The sequence below is a fragment of the Falco punctatus genome (assembly GCF_963210335.1).
Source record: "Falco punctatus genome assembly, chromosome: Z".
Lineage (NCBI taxonomy): Eukaryota > Metazoa > Chordata > Aves > Falconiformes > Falconidae > Falco > Falco punctatus.
The window spans coordinates 10,319,348-10,345,424 of record NC_137586.1 but is presented as its reverse complement, the minus strand read 5'-3'; the positions used below and the strand labels follow the sequence as shown (position 1 = coordinate 10,345,424).

The 26,077-nt window shown below is 41.9% G+C and overlaps 1 protein-coding gene across 6 annotated transcripts in view; it reads right to left on the bottom strand.

The window, feature by feature from the left end:
* Positions 1–26,077, bottom strand: part of DNAI1 (dynein axonemal intermediate chain 1) — a 151,123-nt gene that overhangs the window by 111,034 nt on the left and 14,012 nt on the right. For 3 of the 6 annotated variants that reach the window (XM_080371158.1, XM_080371155.1, XM_080371157.1), the window contains 9 exons: positions 25,926–26,006; positions 22,755–22,881; positions 21,285–21,361; positions 20,301–20,459; positions 18,463–18,522; positions 15,462–15,593; positions 5,860–5,944; positions 5,169–5,286; positions 3,075–3,118 (listed from right to left, as the gene is read on the bottom strand). In XM_080371158.1, the coding sequence (XP_080227284.1) occupies positions 3,075–3,118; positions 5,169–5,286; positions 5,860–5,944; positions 15,462–15,593; positions 18,463–18,522; positions 20,301–20,459; positions 21,285–21,361; positions 22,755–22,881; positions 25,926–26,006 (883 nt within the window). The remainder of the gene's footprint in view (positions 1–3,074; positions 3,119–5,168; positions 5,287–5,859; positions 5,945–15,461; positions 15,594–18,462; positions 18,523–20,300; positions 20,460–21,284; positions 21,362–22,754; positions 22,882–25,925; positions 26,007–26,077) is intronic. The other 3 variants (XM_080371159.1, XM_080371156.1, XM_080371160.1) reach the window with 2 other exon arrangements.

The following is a 26,077-nucleotide window of genomic DNA, read 5'->3' as shown; positions in this document are numbered from 1 at the left end:
GGTGACGAGGCGGGCCAAGGTGTGTTTGGAATGAAACCCGGTGAGGGAGGTCAGGGACAAGAAGGGCTTCTTCCAGTACCTCAGCAGGAGAAGGATGACTCGGGAAAATGTGGGCCGGCTGCTGACTGAGGTGGGTGCCCTGGTGCCCAAGGACAGAGAAGGAGGAGTTACTGAATGCTGCCTTTGCTTCAGCCTTCACTGCTGAGGCCGGCCCTCTGTTATCCCAGAGCCTGGAGGCAAGAGAGGAAGTCTGGAGAAAGGAAGAGTCTCTCTTGGTCGAGGAGGATCATGTTAGAGATCACTTAAGCAGCTTGACACCCACAAATCCACGGGCCCTGTCGGGATGCACCCAGAGCGCTGAGGGAGCTGGCAGGCGCTATTGCCAAGCCGCTCCCCACCATCTTTGAAAGGCCATGGAGAACAGGAGGGGTGCCTGAGGACAGGAGGAAAGCCAGGGCCACTCCGGCCTTCAAAAAGGGCAAGAAGGAGGATCCGGGAGACTACAGGCCAGTCAGCCTCACCTCCATCCCTGGAAAGGTGATGGAACAGCTCATCCTGGTGGTCATCTCAAAGCACATGGAGGAAAAGGAGGTCATCAGGAAGAGTCAACACAGATTCACCAAGGGGAAATCATGCCTGACCAACCCGATAGCCTTCTCTGATGGGAGATGAGGGCAGAGCAGCGGTGGATGTTGTCTGCCTTGACCTCAGCAAGGCTTTTGACACTGTCTCCCATAAGATCCTGACACGTAAGCTCAGGCAGTGTGGACTAGATGAGTGGACAGTGAGGTGGATCGAGAGCTGGCGGAACAGCAGAGCTCAGGGGTTGTGATCAGCGGCGCAGAGTCCAGCTGGAGGCCTGTAGCTCGCGGTGCTCCCAGGGGTCGGTGCTGGGTCCGGTCCCGTTCAACTCATTCACCAATGACCTGGACGAAGGGACTGAGCGCACCCTCAGCAAGTTTGCTGATGATGCAGAACCGGGAGGAGCGGCTGACACACCAGGAGGCTGCGCTGCCGTTCAGAGAGACCTGGACGGGCTGGAGAGTCGGGCAGAGGAACCTCATGAAGTTCCACAGTGGTACGTGTAGGGTCCTGCCCCTGGGGAGGGACAGCCCCAGGCACCAGCACAGGCTGGGGTGACCTGCTGGGGGGCAGCTCTGCGGAGAAGGACCTGGGAGTGCTGCTGGGCAGCCAGTTGCCCGTGGGCCAGCTGCGTGCCCCGGTGGCCAAGCAGGCCAGTGGGACCCTGGGGGGCATGAGGAGGAGCGGGGCCAGCAGGTCGAGGGGGGATCCTCCCCCTCTGCTCTGCCCTGGTGAGGTCCCACCTGCAGTGCTGTGCCCAGTGCTGGGCTCCCCAGTTCAGGGGGGACTGGGAACTACTGGGAAGGGTCCAGCAGAGGCTGCAAAGAGGATGAGGGGACGGAAGCACCCGCCTTATGAGGAAAGGCTGAAGGAGCTGGGCCTGTTTACCCTGGGGACGACTGGGAGGGGCATCTTCTCACTGCCTACAGATATCTTCAGTATCAGGATGGGTCTGGGCTCTGTTCAGCGGTGCCCAGTGACAGGATAAGGGGCAGCAATCACAAACAGAAGCACTGAAAGTTTCACCTGAATCCAAGGAAGAACTTATTTACCTTAAGGGTGACAGAGCCCTGGCACAGGCTGCCCAGAGAGGCTGTGTAGTGTCCTTCTCTGGAGACATACAAAACCCACCTGGACATGATTCTGCCTTAGGTGAATATGCTTTAGCAGTGAGGTTGAACTAGATGATCTCCAAAGGTCCCTTTAAACCCTGACCATTCTGTGATCTGTGAACACCCATCTAAAGTAAAGCTGAGGCTTTAAGGTTACTGTTCGCTATATGAGAATGCCAGCAATGTGACTCTACAGCAGCTACTAACAGCTAAGAAGATTAGAGTACTGTGAGTCCCAGAAGCACTTTCAGAGCACCTGAAAAATTTACCGAGTAGTCTGCTGAGAAGATAATGTTGAGAAGCCAACATAACTTAGGTGAGAAAGACGCCAGGAAAACTTATCTCACAACTGGTGTCCTCCCTTTGGGAATTTCCCTGGGAAGCAGTGATCCTTGGGGAAACTACCATAATGCTGCCTAAGAAGCTATTAATGACAGTGAGCACTTCAAGTAGAGTTAGAAAGTAGAAGAGAATAGGAGAACAAAAGAGAGAATGCCTACTCACTAGTGACATCGTTATGTCATCTACACAGCAGTAAAGGGGGAGATGTGAAGACAAGAATTCAGAATATAGCAATCAGTAATCAAGAAGAGATACTGAAACGAAGAAAATGCAAGGTTGTTGATATGGACGCCCATGTTGTTGAAAAACCATAAAAATGAAATATCTAACTGAGAAGGTTATGCATACAGCAAACAAAAACAAAACAACAAAGGTGAGAAAACATCAACTTGTTAGAATTCTTTTCCATTTCCTGAATACGACAGCAGTAATACTGGATAGAGATTAATATGGACTAAGACAGCAACCCTTGAATTTATGTTCAAAGCTACTTAAAATTATCACATATCCAATCCCAGACACTATAGCAGGGAAAGTGCCTTTTCACAACATCCAGGCCTGGTGTGCCCTATTGGAGACGTTAGCTTCTGAGACACCCCTGGAAGGTGTCTCCTAACAAGAAAGTAATGAGTTTATGCTTAGAGAAGTCTCTCGTTATTAACTTCCAGCAAAACAATATATGTGGTCTTTTAGCAATTAGAAGGGCAGAAACAGAGAAATAAGAACCTATCAAGTAAGATAAAAAGGATTAAGTCACGCTTCTACAGGCAAGTCCTTGACTGAAGGGAGCATCAGCACAGTCATAAGCCAAAAAGCCCTGGCTAATGCTGCCTATGCCTGTACATTTCTGAATGTTTGTGTTATGGAATATAAACGCCTAATCCCTATCTTGAGTTAAATCTCAATTTACTGCTTTGACATTAGGTGAATCCTTGCTGTGAGATGCAGTCTCTGCCCCAGAGTATTGCATGATTTGACCTCAATGCACCTGTTTAATATTTTAAATCTCTTAATGATTCTTCTGCATTTGTTACTTACAAGAGCCATACCCCACTGCAAATAGGTCCTTGTACTTTGGATTCCTGTATGGAGAAAACATACATAAGAGAGCATTTATTATTAACCATATAATTCCACAGAAACACACAGTGTTTCACACATTAATATCAAGAGCGCATTCTCACAGGATGGCATAGAGTCTGAGGGCTTGACCCTTTGAACATATGCACTAGTGAAGTTCATGTATGAGTAATTCTTCCAGGCTCAAGATGCATAAAAAACCAGAACATCAGAAGACCACAACAGTATATGAAAAGAATAGAAAGAGCACAGACAGACATGCTGTCAATCTCCAACATTTCTTGGCTTATCTGTTCCATAATCATGGAAAGTTTACTTTTATAAATGAGGTCTTTGAAGAAAGGAAAAAGGCAGCAATGAGTTGGTTTCCACCTTTCAGGGGCAAGAATAAAGGAGTTTCTAAACCACAGCAGAATAATACCCAATACATTTACTTTCCCTACCTGTTATTTAATAATGAGGGATGCTTCAAGAGATAGCTATTGGTTCATGAATTCATGATCTTTCGCACGGACCAGGAAGGGAAATTCCCTTCTGACCCGTTGATGAATCAGTATATTTGCTAAGGCATACTGACTATGAGCAACTAGCCATCTACTATGTCTTCTAAAGTTCCTTTATCTGAAAAACAACTACATTCTTTACAGCTTCTGCTGTGCGTGGACAGTTACTGTAGGATTTACATGGGACACAGGTCAGTACTGTTGCTGTCCCTCAGCTCACACAGCACGACCAGTGGGTAACAATTCTGTGAAATTAACGTCTGTGAAAATTATCTAATGAGTGTTTTCTCTGACTTGCTATTACAAATTGATAAAATAAAACCACTTCTCTTTTCATTCCTCCTTTTTAACTTGGGCTAATACATAGACATCCTATCTTGCCCTATCCACTAAACACACTGTCACTGTTAACAAGGTGAGAATAAAAATTGAGTTAGAGAAGCTTATTACATAAGGCAATTTGGAGTCATTCTTCCAATTTCAGTTCCATCTTTCTGTTATCATTTCCTGGAGACAATAATAACAGCAGAACAAACTACCTATTAAAGATGCCTTTTCTCCCAATTTTATGTCTCGTTTATTGTTATTTTGTAATTCTCACACAACTGCATCCTTGATATTCTATGAAAGTCTAATTTCTGCAGTGGCTTGAAAGGACAGAAGACTGCAGTCCTGCTCTATCTCTCCATACATCCTCTTTGGCAAGACACAGATGTATTCACAGTGCCCCACAAACAAGTGAGAGGCGGTAGCTGCAGAGGAGCACTATGTCTCACGCTCAGTGCATGAACCAAGCCAGTTCTGGGGAAGATCAAGCATGTTAAAAAGAAAAAGGACTCATTCAGGTTTGCGGTGAGTGTTTTTTTCATGGTAATAACCATGGCAATAACATCTCAGAAAAAGAGACTTGATTTGAAAGTACCAGTGATGATTTTTGGACTGACCAGGAATAAACATGCAACAGTGGACTGCAGGGCAAATGCTTACTAAACTGAAGTGTGTAAGGTATCAGTACATAAATGCCATTGTTGTCTGGGCAGTGACTGAGTATGTATCATGCATAAAGGTCTTGTCTGGTGTGTTTATGACGTTATCTGTCTGGCACATGCAATGTTTGCATTTCCCTTTCTGCTGCTTTAATTCTTCTGTGTCAATACTTGTCAAAAATATAGTTGCTATCCCTTCTCCTCCCCTGGGCTTTTCAGGATTGATTCCTACAGCACATTGTCCAATGACATGTCTATAGAGCTCTCCCAGGAAGGCACTCTGCTCTGCTAACTGCACTCACTTTGCTCTAGTGCTGCACAGAGCCTGCTGTGCCTTCACCTTTTGCTGAATGGCACACGCCTGGCACATTCAGCCTTACACAAGGTGCTTTGCATTCAGAAGCACCAGGCATGTCTAGATGCTGCCAGAGTATCTGACTGTAATTAGTAATTATTCGAAACAGTGTTCCCAAAGAAACCATCATGCTTTGTAAGGTGCCATGACATTCAATTCCACTGCCCTGCAAAACAGCCCAGGGTAAGTTTGTAATAAAGAGACCTACCAGGAGATGGCAGTAACTGCAAGTCTCTTGGTTTTGTCATACTGGAACTTCCAGAGTGGGAGGAGGGTTCCTTGCTGGTCTCTGTATTCATCCGAGGCATCCTCAAAATATTTAAAATCTAACCCCAAAAGAAAATAAAAGAAAAGGTCTCGCTGTATAAACTGGAAATAAATCAGCATGGTGCAGTGCCAGGGAAGCTTTAAAAAAACACTCTGTTATCCTCACAGCCTCTGCACAACCCAAATGTTAGTATAGAAACTCTGTCCTTAAGTCTCAACTCCAAACCAGCACATAAGCCCTGTAAAAGCGTTTTACTAAGCAACAAGTCCTCACACCAAAAAGGTGATGATCTAATAGCAAAGGATTAAAAAGAAAGCAGAAGCCTGGAGCAAGAAGTGACTTGGCCACACCTGGAGCGTGATGTGGCCTTTCAGAGTGGAGCTGAGCAGACACAGCAAAACCCCTGCATAATAACATTGAGACCGAGTATGTTGCTGTGGGTTGGACCTGTATGCCAGCAGACGGCTGCTCAGCACTGGCTGCTGTCACCGGCACCTGCTGAGGGAGGGAAGTGCATAGTCAGGGCAATGTTACCCTATCCTATCCTGTCCTGTCCTAACCTTGCTATGGCTGTGGCCACTCATCTACAGGACTTCTGCCTTGACTTAAAATCATCCCAGCAGGGCTGTACCTTGTGCAATGTCATCAAACGTGTTCAGATTCACCATCCGCTCCATTATTTTAGCAGCCTGTGAGATCTTGGTTATATCATCACCCTGTTGAAAAAAAAACAAGGAAGAGAAAATTTATTTCTTATCTTTTTACAAGTCATCCAGACTTTGTGATTGAAAAAATTGAGTTCTTTGATACTGAATACAGGATAATTTGAAGCTCCTCACACCAGCACCTAAAGATAAGGACTCTTGAATTAAGGAAATGATTTTAAGTTTAGCAAGATGCCATCTACAGCTGAGTTGCAGTAACTTTAGTGTTTGTTCCTGACTTAGCTCGATTGGAAGGTACTTATCTGTGAAGACAGAGTATTGTCTTCTCTCAACTCCATCAAGCTACTTCATGACAGGATGAGCTAAAAGCACACACGTGATCCCTCCCCTGTCTCACTTGATAATAGTTCATTAGCTTCAGTAACGAAAACGTAAATGATTAGCTTCAGTAACAAAAACAAATGATAGATCATGCATGAGCACCCTCTCATCTCTGTCTGGAGAGCTTAAGGTCTCATGTATCAAGTAAAGATCATAGGATCTGGGAGTCCTTCATCAATCATTGGGCAATTCAAACGATGCATTCACAGTTCCATAAGCTCATACAATATATGCCCAACATGCAGAGGTCAATTTGCTGTCCAGCTCTTGTGGAAATTGTTATGATAATGTGGAAAATCCCATCTTCCTGGCCAAGGAACACAAGTAGGAAAGCCTGTGTATGTGAACATATGCAGATATACCTGCAGGTGTGCAAGTACTGGAATCTTTCTGGGGAGCGGCATCTTGCAAGGCCAGCAGTCCCTAGGTAACTGTATCAGTAATATCATGCAAGGCTGAGATTGCGTAGGAAACTATGCCAGAAACAGCAAACTTGGGTATGGACATAGCAAAAATGTGACCAATGGGGGAAAGGTAATTAGAGGCACGCTGTTGATATGGAAGGAGACAAGGGTAGAGAAAGGGAACAATCCAGGTGGATGGGTAAAGCAGCAGCATAGACAAATGGAGAAAAGGGAGCATAAGAGGGGCTGTTTGACTGTCAACAGGTGGCTGGTTGGTATGCTTGTCTGACAGAGCTGTGTGCCTGACCATCACAGTCTCATAACCCATCTTCTTATTAAACGCTATTCCTATTTTTTGTGTGTGTGCTGTCCTCTGTGTGTGTATGTGCTATCAGTAGCAAAATCCAAACTAGATTAAACAGCAAATAGAATAAGAAGCCTGGTTGCCAGCAACTGGAAGGACAGAGCTTAAAAGTCACCAGACTGTGCTGGGGATGATGCCAGCACAGCTCTGTGCAATCATGTGAGAATGTTAGGGCAGAGAGCATGCTGCCCCAAAGACCTGAATCCCCATCTACTACCACTGTCCCAAAGCCCCATCAGTGTTTCAAAGCATTTCATCTTCAGACCCCTGCTAAGCACTGATCACTGCCAGCACAGAATGATTTCCTCCACAGTGACGACACTGAAAAGAAACTTTTCATCCTTAACACAGCTCAGAGAGTGCCCTGAACATGAAAAGAAAAAGTGAAGTGACTTGCCAAAACTACAGTCACGGTCAGAACCAAGAACATGACTTCACATTATGTGCATCCCAGCTCTCTGATTCATTCTGGAGCTCTGCACAGACTCAAGGGAGACTGAGAGTCATGCTTCAAAGAGGATGAAACTCAAAGGACTACACAAAGATGACAGGACAAAGGAGGAAAAAAAAGAAAGCAATTCTATAATCTGGAACATCCTTTATGTATCCGTAGTTTGCCTACACCTTCAGTCATGCGTGCAGTCATCTTCTCCCATCTCAGAAATCATAAATGACAACTTGGGACCAAATCTGGTCCAAGTCTGGTATGATTTCTGTAACAGGAAAAACTAAGTAGGCTGAGACTTGCCTGTCTGAAGAAGAGGTCATTTAGGACGTCATGAGACAGGTCTATGAAATCCTAAATGGCCCAGAGAGGACAGACAGGGACTGACTGTTCACTCTCTCTTCTGATACAAAAAGTATGGGTATGAAGTGAACCTAGTGGAGGTAAAGTTCAAAATAAACAAAAAGAGGTGACTCCTACATAAGGAGGATACGTCTGGGCAACTCCTTGTCAAAGGGTATTGGTAAATGCAAGATTTTTGCACAGTTTCAAGGAAACTGAGGAAGTACTTCCGTCTGTGTGCCAAAGCACATCAAGCTTAGGAAACAGCAGAAAATAGTTGAAAGCTGGAAGAATATTTAGGACTAAGATACATTATTCCTGTGTTCCTACCCTTCCTTACACATTCACTTGTGGATAGAGCCTTGATCTCAATCAGTGTGGCACTCTCATGTTCTTCAGCTTTTCCCTGAGTCTGTGGGAGGACTTCTTGAGAACAGCACAAAGAATTTACTGTTGTATTCAGAATTTAAAAAAGCACAGGAAAAGATCTTTTCAAATTTTAACATAGTATGATATTCTCTAGACATTAGGAATTCATAAGTATTTAGAGAAATTAAAGAGGGAGACAAAAGAGGATGCTTGAAACATCTCAATTAGAACTCAATAATCCCAGTTGCTGGGTTTTCTTTTTTTTGATTTTAAGTTGCCTTTATTGCTTCTGCCACAATAAGACCTGTTTTCTCTAAAACAGTTCCTAAAAAAAAAAAAAAAAAAAAAAAAAAAGACCTTTGCTAACACTTATCCAGCAATACTGGGATCATGCTTATAAAATTGCCATTGGCTGCCAACAGCATACTGCTCTGAGTAAGCTTAATTGACAGAGGTTGAAAGTTTAAAAAGAACACTTTTCTCTCCAACATTATAGAATTCATCGTTGCAAGGTACAACGAACAGATCCTCTGGAGTCCTGCTGGTTCATCATATTGTTAGCTTCCATTCACGTATCATGCTGGCAAGAAGTTCTTTTCCATTTTAACATTGCACCTGCTACTGGAAGGAGCTGAGGAAGAATGGCAGTGCTGTACTCTGCAGACCATGGCTCTTATTCCCTTACACATCCAAGGAAACTTACACTGCAAGCATTCTGAACTTCCAACCTGAGACATCATTCTGAATTAAAGATCAGAAGATGAGGCTTACTTTATGTATTCTTAATGATGAATGCTAGAACCTGCTTTATCTATGACAATACCAAGCTGAGTGGTATGGTTCATACCCTACTTTCCTAGAGGGAAGGGATGCCATCCAGAGGAACCTTGACAGGCTACAGTGGTGGGCCTGTGAACCTCATGAAGTTCAACAAGGCCAAGTACAAGGTACTGCACCTGGGCTGGAGCACTCTCAAACATGGATACAGGCTGGGCAATGAATGGACTGAGAGCAGCCCTGCCGAGAAGGACTTGGGAGTATTGCCGGATGAAAGACTGAATATGAGCCAGCAGTGTTCACTCACAGCCCACAAAGCAAATCATATCCTGGGCTGCATCAAAAGAAGCGTGGCCAGCAGGTGGAGGGAGATGATTCTTCCCCTCTACTCCGCTCTGCTGAGACACCACCTGGAGTACTGCCTTCAGCTGTGGGGCTCCCGGTGTAAGAAAGACACGGACCTCTCTGAGCGGGTCCAGAGAAGGGCCGCAAAGATGATCAGGGGGCTGGAGCACCTCTCCTGTGAGGACAGGCTGAGAGAGCTGGGGTTCTTTAGCCTGGAGAAGAGAAGGCTCTGGGGAGACCCTCTAGCAGCAGCCTTCCAGCACCTAAAGGGGGCCTACGGGAAAGATGGGAAGGGGCTCTTTATCAGGAAAGTCTAATGATAGGACCAAGGGTAGCAGTTTTAAACTGAAAGAGGGTAGATTTAGGTTAGATACTAGGCAGAAATTCTTTACTGCGAGGGTGGTGAGACAGTGGAACAGGTTGCCCAGAGAAGCTGTGGATTCTCCATCCCTGGCAGTGTTCAAGGCCAGGCTGGATGGGGCTTTGAGCAACCTGGTCTAGTGGAAGGTGTCCCTGTCCATGGCAGGGGGTTGAAACTAAGTGATCTTTAATGTCCCTTCCAACCTGAACTGTTCTATGATTCTAAGATACTATAATTCTATTATTTTATATCTATCTATATCTTTTTTTTTTGTCAGTGGTAAATAGGTTTAAAAAAAAAAACCAACAATCCAACCTGCAAATACAGAAAGAATGGATTATTCAGCGGAATTTTTCCTGCAATGCAGGAAACTCTCCAGATTAACTGAATGCACTTTAAGTCAGTTTGCCTGTTAGGTAGCTAATGCCGTTAGCAATGCAGCCATGAATAACTACATTTTTGGCATTAAACTTGATCAGAGTAGAGTTATTTTCTCATTGGATCCTGTCCTATTTCAGGTTTGATTTACTCTCTATGTTACTGAAATAGATCTTAAGTGGAAGTGATAGTCCTAATTTACCTTTTTTTTAAAAGATCTGTTTGAAACTAATTTTTTGGTTGAAGGACAACTCTGGGCTAGCTAGCCAAATGTAGTGAGAGCTCACCAGCTAACAAATTTGTTTCATTTATTTCTGTGCATAAATTATTTTTATAAAAGCAATAATGTTAATTGAATCATGTGTAAAATGGATAATGGGCTAGTATTTTGAAAATAAATGTCTTGATCTTGTTTTACTATTCATTAACACTAATTGCTTCACATTTGCTTCTCAGCAGCTAGCCAGTTGCAATGAGTAACTCCAGTAAGCTGAAGCATGAAAAGGCTTCTGCTGGTGTATAACTGAATATCCCGACAACAAACCTCACCCTCAAACTAATGCAGTGCCGTTCATACCTCTGGCAATACATATACTGTGACTAGAAGAACTTTCGGCTTGCAAAGAAAAAAGCATGGTGCAGGGGTGTTGCCATCTGTTGCCCAGCCAACACCTCCATGCACTGCAAATACCCACTGCAAATCCCAAATGAAGTCCCCCAGGTTGAATCCTGTCAAGTAGTCATTAATTTCCAGTATTGCACTCATCTGTTAATTTTCACTGTTTACTTAATTCTGATACATTGTAAACAGCAGATTGAAGACAAGGGAGTTGGTAACAACTCATCCACTCCAAGGGGTGACCAGGAGCAGGTGATAAGATGTGAAGGTTAATTGCATTAAGATTCCAGCTGTTATTTCAAAAATAACTATGGTCCTTCAGGAGTTTCCAAATGATAATTATGATCCTGTGGGCTAGGCTGTCTCACTGGGCATCTCAAAGAGGTAACGCTATAGCGAAATACACAAATCAGACAGAACCTCACATGATTCAGGAATGCACTTTTTTCTGTTAAGTATAAATTCTGTTTGGACTTTTAAAGAAACCCTTCAACCACTTCTGCTTCAGAGGAAATTAGAGACTGTTCCAGTGCCTTAAGTTCCACCTTTAACATATTCCTAACTGGTTCACATCCGTCTGTATTTCTGTCAACACTATCCTCTGCCTTAGTAATTCTTCTTACTCTCTGTTATCTACCTCAGATTCCCTCTCTACCTTTGTGTTACCAGATAAATATGCTAAGATTTTTTTTTTTTAGTCTTTTGTATTTGAGCTTTCCATTTCTTATATTATTTTCCATATCTATGCAGGTTTGTAATCTATCATCTTTGAAAAGGGGTGATCAAAAATACATAACCCTGTACTACTCCACATAAGGTATCACCCTGTCTTACATAACAGATAGTATTTCTCTGCTGTCCCTCACACAATATATTCCAGCAATGTACTTGTCTTCTCATAGCCACCTCACAACTCACCACCACCTGATACACTCATGTTTCTCCCTGTCATTTCGAACTGTAAGCCCTCACTTTATCAAAGATTCTTTGATATTCCAAAATGCACAGTCTTCCTCTCCACCAGTCCCTCCCAATCTGTACTAATAACTTTTATAGTTTATCTAAGTATTTCTTAATCACACTGTAGCAATAGTTTCACAGAATTTCAGCTAGATTACATTTATTGTACTTTTCTTGTTAAGGGAAACCAAAGTTTTCTCTTATCAAAGAAAATGATGAGATTACTTGGACACAGACTACCTTTGGTAAACATGTATTATTTTATTCTGTTTCATATTTACTCTAAATTCTCCATTCTTTAGCTCCCTATTAATTCTATTGTCTCATACACTGTTAAATGTCAGGCTAGGGGAACCATTTTTACCACTCCTACCTATAATATATCCTTGTTATACTCCAATTACATAGCTCCACTCCTCTTTAGATAGATTAATTAAAAATCCTTTCTACCAGGCTTGTTATTTCATGCTTTGTCATCTCAGGGTGAGAGGTGCCTGCCTGTATCAACTTAATTGCATTAAGCTCTTTGCATTTTGTTTCTACCTCAGATACTGTAATTTCTACACTCACACAACATTAGGAGGGTTGTACTGTATCAGACCAAGAGTATCTCAAGGCGACAGTCCTCTCTGTAATCAGTCCTAAGCAGATGGGTCAGGAACAGCAAGAACAGGACAAGCAGATACAAGACTTCTGCTTAGTTCTCTCCAATTCCAACTATTTTCAGCTCAGAAAATTTAGTACCTTTCCTCTTTGGTATTCTGTGTTCTCCATGTTCTGTTTGCTGCCACATTTAAAACTGAGAAAAAGTTTCATATATTGCATCACTGCTCTCAGAAGCAGCGCATGCTGTTCTCTTTAGATCCATTTGAGTAACGGACACACCGAGATTTCCAAGAGTTCCTCATCACAGTCTTGTCAAATTCTTTCTGTCATTCTGACTTCTACTCACTCACATTATTCTTCATATCATTTTCATCCTTCCTTCTTCTAAAATCCCTGGTTACATCCATTCCTTTTCCTGTTGGTTGCCTCCCTTCTGCTCTGCCAAACCACAGCTTCCTTGCTTCTTCTCATTCTTCATTGCAGTACATGGCTTCATTCTACTTCTTTTCCCCAAGTAAGGCTCTTCTACCCTACTGTCAAGGCTCTCTCCTCCTCCCCTCCCCTCCCTTCCCTTCCACTCCTCTGCCCTCCTCTGCCTTTGGCCACATTCTTTCATAGATCATGTTCTCCCTCTCCCAGTTACCTGTTCTCTTAACCTCTTGTTCATTACCAGCACTGTTTTCTCTTTCTTTTCATCCATTATGTTTTCAAATCCTCATCTGACCCCTACCATCATCTCCACCTGTGGCTCTAGTCATTGGATCTTCTCTTTCATGGCCTCCTACCATAGCAAAAGCTTCCATCAGAGATCCTCTTGTGGTAATACCCACTCATTTTCTATTCTTCCCTTTGGGTTGAATCCACTGCTATCTTTAGTAGTTACCACAGTTTTTTTCTTCCTAGTACTTAGCATGATGGAAACACAGGTGAAAATCAATTGCCACTTCTAGTCAATGCATTCTCTATCCAGATCAGCCACATTTCCTGCTCAGTGTTTCACAGTTCCCTTTCAGCAATGATCAAAGGCATTATCAGAAAGTGTTTTGTGGAGAGCTGGAAAAGCTCTGTTTCAATTGCTATGTGTGATCCAACATATGTAACCTGTAAGTTGGAAGGTCCATAAAACCCACTTCTCCATTTGCTGACTTGAGATCATAAGTATAGATTCCGCAGCCATCAACCTTTAATTTCCATAGACCTATACATGACCAGATGTAAGGCCTGTTCTAAGTCTGATTTTACCCTTGGTTTACTTCAGGTTGCATTTTTCAAGTTATTGACTGGAAATTTCAGCAGGTTTTTCATACACTTCAAGCTGGTCCACCAGCCTTGCAGAGAGCCTCAATCTGGGACTCTGTCTCTGAATAAAAAGCTTTCCCTTTCACTTTTTCAGTGTATTGACTTTCTGGCTTCCCTGCAAGCTCCCTGGAAAGTGCTAAGAGTGAAAAGCAAAGCACCACAGGGAGGGATCATGGGCGCCTGGATTTCAACTTCCTACTGCTGTCAGTGGAGCATGCAGCAGGGTTTTACAATATGGTTTCATTGGTAGAATTTTTATTTCATTTTCCTTATCAGCTTTTTGCAATCCACCCTTTAAGCCCATAATTATAATGTCAACTTCAGACTTAATTCTCCAAAACATACTCAGGTGAAAGGTTTATTAGTTTTCAAAAGGACTGTGAATTTCAATGGCACAATTCACAGGAAGAAACCTGTCAGAACATGTTCCTTTTCTGTTTATACTATAAGGCTTTTGATGGCACGGTGCTGCTGGGGTAGCTAAACCAGTCCAATCCTCTAAAGCTGAATCAGCCATATGGTATGAAAGTGCGAAAGCCAGTTTCATGAGCCAGCTTGTATTACATTGATATATGTTAGTTATGTTGGTATATGCCTATTCTAGGGGCAAGCTATGAACTGACTTCCATGTTTCTGTATTACAGTTCTTAGTGCATTTTGCTCCAGTCATTACAGAAATTATTTCAGTTTGCCTCTAAATGGTTTAACATAGACTGGGAGGGAAAGAACCACCCACAATTCCCTATAGGTCAAACTCTGTTAAACTCTAACAGAAACTTCTTGAACCCCCTGAAAACATTCTGGAACATGAAGAAAATCTTTCAGGGTTGTCATATTGTATTCGCAATGCTTGAAGTGGGATCACATTTTTAAGATGGAGATATTGTCACTTTAGCAGAACAGACTGTGTCATTCCTGCAAGGCACTCCTAGGCTATTCCTGACACAGCAGCCTGGATCAGCAGTCACTTCAGCCCTTACAGCAAGATCACAACACCAGCCTGGAGCTTGGCAGGAGTTCTGACACCTGCTACTCTGAGAAGACAGACTAACGGAGGCTACTCCAGTACAGCAGCCTTTGCCATTCACTCTGCTACTCCACAGAATTGAGAGTGGCTGACCCCCTGCTGGCATGATCACATCACTGTGACTGAGGTATCACCATGCTTTATAATTACTGGCCGTGGCATAGCACTTCAAACACCACAGAAAGACTTTTCTGTCACTTTCCAACTAAATTAATGCATAATGCATCAAATATCCCTCTGCAAATTAGGTCAAGCCTCCCAGAAAAATTATTCAATGTTAAGTATGTAGGCTTTGATTTCAATTAAATATTATTAACTTTTATATGTTGTATATTATATACCATTTATATGTATTTAACTAGAAACTATATAAATTATAATTCTTTAACATTATCATTAAAATAATAAAAAATAGTGAAATGTGTTTCACCACAGTGCTTCAGTGACATTTTGAAAGAACCCTAAATTTCCTCGTTTTTCATATTGGAAGATTGTACCTAACACCTCTGCATCACCTAGAATTCCTTGCAAAGTCACAGTGTTTGTACTTATTCCATTCTTTTATCCCTCATATGAATAAAAAATGAGACACAAACATAATAATGTACACCAAAAAAAAGCTGTAAATCTCATTTGGAAATCAGGACTGAAGAGAAGACTATGGCTTCACACTGTTTTGTATTCCCACAAAAAGTATAGCAAAATGGAAATCCTGTTTTGGAAATACAGTTCCTAGAAAAAAATTAGGTTTTACATTTCTTAGAGTTGCTATTTGCCAACTCAGACAACTAGCTACACAGCCAGCACAACTTGTTAAATTTCACCTGACTTGCATTACGGATGCATCCACCACCACTCTGAGCAGGGCTCTTCCAGCATTATGAAACGTACCTGTGACTCTAGAGAGGTTAACTTTCTTACTTTCTTCTTCTCCTCTTCTCTCTTTGCTATTTGAGCTTTTGATTTTTCTTTTGACTTTTCCATTTTCTGAAGCTCCTCCACATAGGCATCATAGATCTCCCACTGAGAAACAGACAGAGGCAGGATTTATCGGGACCTGATCATTCTCCAGAAAACAGCCATCTATGCCACCACAAAAATATGATAGTCTCACAACAGTAACACTGCCACTGGAATCAGCTGAAGAGAACTGGATTGTTGCACAAAAAGCGGAGGATTGAAGCCCAGGATTTTTAAAGCTTGATGGGGCATGTCTTCTTAAGAACACATTATTGTATTCTTAACATTCTCCTCCCTCCAACACTCTGCTTGGTGCTTTGACTCCATATCTTTCTTGTAGGACTTTCTGTTTAACTAATTTACCAGTGTTTAATAGGAAACATGCATTAAACACCTGCTTTATGACATTTCTTATGTGATGTGGGAAAATTAAATTGTAGCTGCTAAACACAATTTAGATCTTGGACTCCAACTCTGCAGCATATGATCAAACAGAAACCGAGAGCAGTTTTACATCTTATGGTATGCCACATGCCACAAATGTCTTACTTCAGTAGATCCAAAAGTAGTTTTTCTACTTAAGAATTATTCATTAGTATTAGAGTGCTAGTACTGTATCTGAAGCAGTTATATTACTTTCAGGACAAAACAAAAGGCAACCTAATTCTGACACATCAGCTTTAGGAGTGGGAGTATGATTCAAACACAAAATATAGACTAGTACATTGGAATGAAGAAAAGTAGCAGAAACCTTTAGCAAAAAACCTGCATTGTGTTGTAAATTTGCAGGTAAAAATGAGACTGAAAGATGTTCCAAATATCAGGGAAATGACAAAGGAGATAAGATGAGAACAGCAGCAGAAGGAGCAGAACAGAAAATCTTGGAATAGGAAATTGTGAGCATAAGGAAGAACAAGAAGGAAAAAGAGCTAAAACAAAGAGCTTACATTAAAACATTTTTTTATAACCATGCAAATATTCAACAGGATAAACAGAAAACAAGGCAATACTTTTCCTCTTGGTTTTCAAACATTTAATGCAAAATTTTAACAACCACCTGAGTATCTTAATAAGTTCTTTTCTTTCTAACTGTCAAGTCATCTCACTGCCAGAAAAAATGAAAGGAAACTCCAGCTGGAGGGAGGGAAGATCTCAGGACAATTACTCTGTGATTTCAAGTTCAGGAATAGACTGGATTGTAGTTTTCAGCTTGACAGTGGCACCTTCACTCCCCTTCCTATCACTTTCCTATTACAGCATTTTTACAGTTGCTGCCATTACCTTATACTTTCTCCTGGGTGTTTCTGTGGTACACTGGTAATGAAACAGTATTTTCAACACCAGTCCAGTACACTGGTTTGAAACAATATTGTATCAGTGACAAACACACATACATTTTGTAATTATCTGTGAGAATTAATTAGCAGAATCGGCTACATTTAATATGTAAAATGTAATGCAAAATAATTTTTTTTACATTTTTAAGAGATGGAGAAAATACCATACAGTTCTTCATCATGGATAAACAGGCACATTCCCACTATGTAAAACAGAGCTAAGTCTACTGCAACAGGCCTTTCATGTTCCTTATTCTATAGTTCTCATTGGGTTCAGCTTCAGACTTTAGAAACCCTATTTTACCTACAACTAAACTTAGACAAAGAAAAAAACACAGTGTTGCATATATCAGCTTAAGAACACTTCCAAATATGTATGAACCCTTATAAATTCACAGCTGCATGAAATTTTCAGAAGTCTCCGCTCTCTAAACACAGTGCTTAAAGTGGAGCTAGCACACAGACATGTTCTAAGTGCTTTTTCATTATTTTATTCCTGCATTTTGAGACATCAGACCTGCCCCCTTCTAAATAACCACAGCTCCTCTTAAATAGCCAGCTGTCATGGTTTAACCCCAGCTGGCAACTAAGGCCCACAGAGCCATTCGCTCACTCTGCCCCCCTCCTCCCACTGTGGGATTGGAGAGAGGATCGGAAGGGTAAAAGTAAGAAAACTCATGGGTTGAGATAAAGACAGTTTGAACAGGTAAAGCAAAAGCCGTGCATGCAAACAGAGCAAACCAAGGAATTCATTCACCACTTCCCATGGGCAGGCAGGTGTTCAGCCATGTCCAGGAAAGCTGGGCTCCATCACGTGTAATGGTTACTTGGGAAGACAAACACCATAACTCCAAACACCCCTCCCCCTCCTTCCTCTTCTCCCAGCTTATATATACTGAGCATGACATCATACGGTATAGAATACCCCTGTGGCTAGTTTGGGTCAGCTCTCCGGGCCGTGCTCCCACCCAGCCTCCCACGCACCTGCCCACCAGCAGAGTATGGGAAACCCAGAAAGTCCTTGATCTAAAGCAAGGAACAACCAAAACATGACTATATTTTCAATATTATTCCTACACCAAATCCAAAAAGCAGCACTATACCAGCCACCAAGAAAAAAATCAACTCTATACCAGTGAAAACCAGGACTCTAGCTCACACACCACACAGTGATGGAAGATCTTCAGCAACAGGACAATCCCCTCCTCAGAGAGCCATATACCGAGAGAATTCAGTGCCTGCAAGCTGCAGCCCAGCTGTTGCCGAGTCTAGAACCATTTTCACACTGTGGTTTCCCAACTTCCACTCATTTAAGAGTCTCTAAAGCAGACTGGCCAGGGTGGCTGGCAAGCAATAGATAAATTAAAAGCAGCTAAACTAAGACACTTGACCCTAGAAATATAAACTACTGCAAGTTCAGCCATTAAGGCAGAAAAGGGGGCCCACTAGTTTGCACTCAGATTTAAACCAGAGATCAGAGCCACAGCATGGGAGTTCATTCCACTGCAAGGAATGCAAACACTGCAATTTTTTTTTCCTTTCTCATATCTCAGTTTCCTACTCTAAAAAATGCTTTAAAAGTGAAAAGGATATACCTGGTTAGCAGTGGCTGAGAAATTTTTGTAAGGTGTAGGCTCCGACTGACATGCTCTTTCCTGAATAAAGAAAAAAACATAAAGACACACAATCTTTGCATTGAAACTCTTTGTAGTGACATAGTCCAGCTGTGGAAACAGCCTTCTCATAGCAGGTAGTTAGAATAACATTGATCTAGGATTAATTCAACACCCAAATGACTCCTAGAGCACTGCACAAACATTATCGATGATTGTGCAACTACAAATAGATTTTCTTGTGGACCAAAAAGAAGTTCACAAGACCTTCTGATTTTTTTCCACATACTTAAAATATTTAATTTCAGTATTTAATTTTGAAGGAGTTGAAATGGTTTGTTCCACTCTACCATTTGAAACATTCTGCTACCGATTATGGTATCAGTTATGATATCCTACCAAATCTGAACAGTCTTGACCTACGTATTAAAAACCCACTTGGGTACAGCAGTCAAAACAAAATAGTTCAACAGAATTATAACCTATAAATAATTTTTTGATGTTACTGAAATATTTTTATCACCATTACATCATCATTCTGAAATACATTAATATATTTCTGTGAAACATCCATTTCATGGAACAGCATTTTCTTTTTGTTGTGTCAGGACATTTTCAAGAATTTGTCTGTAGCATTTCACTGACCTCTGAAATGAAGCAGTCTCAAAGGTGGAAACTGCACATCCTGTACAGCACGCAGCAGTACTGCACAGCTATTTAAGGTCTATATTCTGCTTTCAAAGGCAGAATGACACAGAGGCACACAAGCTTCTCCCAGTAAAATCAATGGGAAGAGAATATGCAGATCTGAGGACAGAGAAATAACAAATTCCGTGGCCTCAGCAGGGATTTTTGAAAGATGCAGAATCTTAGATGAGACTCTGCAGTAAGCTCTCCACTGTTGGATAAACTCTCCTGACATCGTCTGACTCTACTAGTCGGCAGAGATGGTATTCCTTCTGGGAGATAGTAGCTCTGGCAAAACAGTAACTCTTAATATCTCCAAGCCCATCAGATGTAAAGACATCTCACTTTATGTGTAATGGCTGAAAGAAGGCAAGAAGGCCCTCTGAAGAAACTATATATGCTCTGATTCCAGGGCAGCCAGGAAAACAAGAGAATTTTCTCTCTGAAACTTGTATCTCTGATTCAGAAAGCTCCTTTTTGAGCACTTAGCCAGGAGCCAACATCGCCAGTATTGCTTGGTCAGAAGGCCCTGTAAAGCCACACTCATTGGGATGGCTGCAGGCTCAGCAAAAAGCTTAGGGAAAGAAAAGGCCTTGGGTCTGTATGGTCTGGAAAGTGCATGCACAGAGTGGGAGATGTACCATGTAGCAGCAGTAAAGATTTGTCATACTTACATGGGTCTGTTACTGTAGTTCCTGTGCTTAATACAAGTGTAAATACCTTTATCCTTTTAATATAGGGGCACTTATATCCCTGGTCCATGGGTAAGAATTGAAGTACAAGGCCACAAAAGGACTCTGTGGCAAAAGGAAATTGAATTCACGGATTCCAAGACCTCAGCTGCTACCCTAACTGTTGCTCCATACTTTCTCTGATGAGAAAATAGACATGGAAAGTGTTATATCTAAGTAGAGGTTTAAGGATTTACAGTAGCACCAAACTTGCAGGCTGTGTAAAAGTCCATGAGGCAAGAATTTTTCTGTGACCATTTTCATCACCCCAGATATTTTACCGTAGTAAAAGACTGGGTTTTTCTCTTAATAGTGATCACAGGATATGACACAAACACAGATGATCCACATGCCCTCCCAAAGGAAGGATCCTCCAAGTCACTGAAGGAAATGGCAGCATACCCGCACAGGGTTGTTGACTGTCCTTGAAGCTCTCTCAATGAAGTTGAACTGGTTTGCAAGCTTCTGCTCCTTCACTCTTGGAGGAGAAGGCTCTTCAGCCTCTGCTGCCTCATCTACTTCCGCTGTTCCTGACCCCTCTGCCTCTTCCTCTCCTGCAGCCTGCAAGAAAACAGAGCAGTGACTCCACCCATAAAAAAACAGACATCTCTTTCCTTCTTCAGAAGCACTTAACAGCTGGATTTCTGCTGCCTAGTGAGGGAGACTGTAACTGAAAACTCAGTATTTAAGATGGAAATTAGGAGACTTTGAGCAATCATAGCAAGGAGATTCTGGAATGGTATCTAAACAGGAATATGGAAAATGAAGTTACTTTAAAACAAAGCCTGACACGAACGAGATAATATAACATCTTGGATAAATTGAACTCGGAGACCAGAACACTGTTATAGTCCCACTACCCTGTGTTTTCATTTCCTTACTAGACAGTGAGATTTACCTGAAATTAGTCTGAAGTTCATTCCATGGCCTGGAACTATGTGGATAAGAACAAACTTCTCACAGTTTACTCTTTTCCTAATCAGCCAACTGCCTTTACATCGGGGCATTGCTTATTTCAGATAATTCTGCCTGCTGCTTTCATGCCTCCACATTTTTTTTCACCAGTTTCTCTTTCAGAAATGGACATACTGTCCAGAAATATTCCAGATCCCAGCAAATTACACTGTATGTTGATATACTATCTGGATAAATACAGATCTGGTGTGAGGGACCTCATCCCCCTACACAGCTTCTCCAAACTGAAAAATGGCAAGAGGAACCCAGCTGTTCAGTAGAATCTGCAGGATCTCACCTATAGGAGAGACATCTGAGGCACAAAAGAATCAATCACAGAAGCTTCTCAGCAAGCCCATTTTATAATAAAGGAATTTCAAATCTAATATTAAAAATAAAAGGGACAGTTCTCACCTGACTATGGAGAATTACCTGAACATCTTCTGTGCTTTCTTTAATCTCTGCCTCTTCACTTGTTACTGCGGAAGTCTCAACAGGAGCCTCTGCTGCTGACAGAAAGGATATGTGAATAAGTCCAGGATGATAGAACATACTATCCCATATTCTGCAGATCCTTCTATCTTCTGAAGCATTAATATACAGATGCATTCTTTCCTAATGCTATCTCATTAGACCACACAGTAACTCATCACCAGTTTAGAGGGTCATTGTTTGCTCAAGGCCACAGAAGGAAACAATGTTATTACTAGAATGAAACTGCAGTAATTCTGGCTGGACTGGAATAAAAAAAATTATTTTGATTCAAAACAAAGTTCTGAAATCCACTTCTGGTCTGAGTAGCTTTGTTTCTGGGTATCCCTTCAGATCTCGACCTTTCTTCCCTCCAAAAGTGGCTGCAATTATGTACAACCATGAAGAATGCTTGCAAGGCACATGTTTTTTTTCTTGTCTATATGGATAAAAATGAATATACTAGTCTTGTTAGAGAATAATGGATGTCTACATTCCAGTTCCAGCCTTGAGTGTGTAGTAATGCTGGCATCAAGCTGCTTGAAACTGGCTGGTTTGGAATCTCTGAAAAGCACTGCCAACAACAACAATCCATGCTTTCATGGCATCGAAGATGCCATTCAGCATTTTGTCCTACTTCAAATCATCATGCACATTTTGTTCAGTGTAAAATAAGAGAGGTACTGACCCTCAGAAGCTGCAAGTAACAACTATTCTCAGGTGCTTATCCAGTGGTATCATTGTGCCTGACAGTTATAACCTTGAAAGGACACTCTTTGTGACACAACTTCTCTTTAACAAACAGCAGAAATACAAGAGAATCCCTAGGCAGTACATCTTACCTTGCTGAAAATGCAAACCTAGAACTCTTTAATAACAACACAGCTTTTCAGCTCTAATTAAGGTGTCTTTTTGCCTGAAAACTTAAGAATGGTGATACTAGCTCAGATCAAAGGTCCAGCTAGTTCAGTATGTTGTATCTCACATTGTCCAGAAGCGGACATTCTGGTAAGAGTGTAAGAGTTAGTTACACATATGGTAATTTTCTGAATGATCACCCAGCTTCCAAACATTTCTGCTTGAATACTTTAAATTATGGCTGAAACTTTCAAAGCAGGCTAAGGAGTTTAGACATGTATGTCCAACTAACAGTACTGGAAGATGTTTAAAAGACACTAAATAGCTCCATAAATTTCAGTGTTAATGTTTATCCAGCTCAAAAAGTATGCACCATTTTCTACACTGTGTCAGACATCTGGCTGATTGTTTTTTCTGGTTTTGTTTTCTGAGATGGATGCAAGCCAAAATAGGAGCTGTTTGATTATATGGTCATGAAGCATGATCCCTTATCATCATCAACATTATTCTCCCATGTTGAATACGTACCAGTGCCTAGTTGTAATTAATTGTGATTTCAGATACTAAACCTACCTGCTGCAGTGCTTAATCTGATACTCTGACGCCTGCCTTCATCTGAATCTTTGAGTATCATGTTTCCATTCAAAGAGAAGTGAATGGCCGTTTGATCCACATAGCTTATTGGCTTGTATGCTCGTTCCTACAAAGAGGAAAAAACCAACAAAATCAGCACAGAGAAAAAATACTTTGAACCAGAAATACTATGTACCCTAAATTGCTAAAGCTAAAAAGATCCATACTGATATTTTTTTACTGATATTATTTTTTATGTTTACTATTTGTTATTGGCACATTCACACCAAATTTCTTCCAGCAGGTATTTCTATCTCAGGACACTGAGAACCATAAATTAAAAATACAACAAAAAGAAGCAAGAACTTGAAACCTCTAGCTCTCCACCACTACCACAGCAAAGGAGTTTAAGTATAGTTCTAGTGGACTTCTACTACACAGCACTCGCTAAGAGATTCTCAAATCCTGTTGCGCTGAGATCCCTGAATGAGTTGCTGTACCTATACAAGAGCAGCACCATAGGTAGAGAGCAGCTCTAATCTGGAGACTGTACAGGCTTCTAGCACCATGCCCAGGTGTACTAATTCACCTATTTGATCCTAGCTTGATTGACATTTGCTTGTTGACTACTGTACAGTGCAGGCACACACCTAGGTTCAAACTATGTATTAAGGTTTTGAGCTGCACCTAAAAGCAATCAGAAGCCACTGCAGACCACAGATGCTTCAACAGTTTCTTCTTAAAAATATGACTGCTTTCTGTACCAATCACAGCATAGCATCAAGCCCACTTCAGTTGCTGTGGACAATTTGAAAATATGGAGCAATCATCACCTGTTTCTGTCCTATAAATATGAAAACAACAACACCAAATAGAAGAGAAAGGGACCTTATTTGCTTCCACAAGACTGATTTCCTCTCTCTGGTGATCTCATGTAGTGGTTGGTCAAAGTAGTTACAGTATCACACAAACGAGACAGGTTCAGGAATATTTCACCTAGTTGTCCGTTCCTTGCCTAATGTTGGGGATAATCCAATGCCAGAACTAGAGGAGCTGTCCATGTGTCCTTTCTTTCATGGGGGCTGTGGGACACTGGAGTTGTTGGTGCCAAATACAGAAGCTGTGAGTCAGTTGGGAGCAGTGGGATTTGAATTGGGCGCCATACTTATCTCACAAAGCGGATATACTGGGTGCAGTCTAACACTCACAATCAGCTGAGTGATGCCTGGGGTGAGGCGGGGGCCTCACAGCCCCGTCTTGCTTGAGTAAAGCCAGAAAGACCTCCATACTTCTGTACCAAATCCTCCATCCAGTTGAAACACTGGGCTCCACTGGCCTTCCAGAACTGACAATCCTTGCTGAGGGCCAGTTGGCACACAATGATTGACTCCGTCCCACCTCACCATGAGTATCAATCTGGCATTTAGAATCCTCTGTTTTGAGGATGAGAATTCCAACTAGTGGACAGGTTGATAAGCCTGGATCTCTCCCCCCCAGGCAGGGATGCCTCTTTGGCAAAACTTGTGCCTCTGACTATGATGGATGTTACCCAGGAAAGTCTTGTTAACACAAGCACTGAACTCTTACCTCAAGCTCAATTTTTACAGTGCATTTATGAACAGCAATTCTGAATTTGTTGTATCTGTCATCTTAATAAATCATACATTTTTTCAGCTTTGTGAAAGTGTTTCAGTGAAAGTCCTTGAGAGGGCTCTGACAGGCAAGCATTGACTCTGATAAGTAGTTGTACATATAAACCTTTAGACCTACACTGTTGACCAAGTTTGAGACTAGGATTGGAACTAGCCACACCTAGACTCTCTGAGAAGGAGTTTAGAAACCAAGGGGGTCCTTTCTGAACCTCATGACTCAACAGGAGGGCTCTTCCCCCCACTTAGCCGTGTGTCAGACTCATACAGATAATGCAACAGGGCATAACCCTTCCAAGGGAGAAGTGGGCAGCAAAGCCATCATTCCACCCTCCCTCTGCGGCAGCCAGTGTTGCTAGCTGTACATGCTAGCAGGAGAAGGTTGCTTCAGGGTGTCCTGGTTTCAGCTGGGACAGAGTTAATTTTCTTCTTAGTAGGTGGCGCAGTGCTGTGTTTTGGATTTGGTGTGAGAACAATGTTGACAGGACACTGATGTTTTTGGTGATTGCTGAGTAATATTCATAGTAAGTCAAGGACTTTTCAGTTTCTCAGGCCCTGCCAGTGAGAGGGCTGGAGTGGCACAGGCGACTGGGAGGGAACACAGCCAGGACAGGTGACCCAAACTAGTCAAAGGGGTATTCCATACTATATGATGCCATGCTGAGTATATATAAGCTAGGGGAAGAAGAATGAGGGAGGGGACATTAGGCATTATAGCATTTGTCTTTCCAACTAACCATTATGCATGATGGAGCCCTACTTTCCCGGAGATGGCTGAACACCTGCCTAACGATGGAAAGCAGTAAATTAATTCCTTTGCTTGCATGCACAGCTTTTGCTTTACTTATTAAATTGTTCTTATCTCAACACTTGAGTTTTACATGCTTTTCTAATTCTCCACTCCATCCCTCCAGGTGAGGGGGGAGTGAGCGATGGCTACGTGGTACTTAGTTACCGGCTGGGGTTAAACTATGACACAGGGTAATGCAGTGTGTGCTCTTCACACAAAAATGTGAAGGTGTGACTCTTGGATGTTTCCGAAGTCTTTGATGCACCTTCCCCAGCTCACTCCACCCTCCCCTGCTCACTCCTACTCATCATGAATAGAGCTCTTGTCAGTGATTTCACAAAGCACATTTCTGAGCTCTTCTAGAATTCAAACAACTGAATCTTGATGTGAGGATACTGAGGCATGACTGTCTTACAGACTGAGTAAAGCATTGCCTTTTATTCTTTGACCACCACAGAATCAAAAAGTTACCACCTGAGATTAGCTGCACTAATTACGTTCATTGTCAAGATTTTATTGAGTAATTGTTACATCCTATTTCTGAATAAATACGTCGATGCTTTTAGACTTTTACCCTCTGCAAAAGAACCTTTAGGAACCATTGGCAGTAAGTATGTAACAACAAAAAGCCACATTAAAAGGAAATTTACCTGGTTATAAATCAAAGGAAAACACAAAAACACTTAATTGAAAAAAATCTCATCCTGATTTTACAGGTCATCGCACACTTACTTTAAAGCTGTATCTGACGATATTCTGTGGAGCATGGGGATTATTAGCTGTCAGGATGCGTGTAAATTCCTCTTTTAATTCCTTTGGAATGGAAACAAAATAATATTGTAAATAAGGTCCACTATGAATACAATGTGCAGCATACACAAATC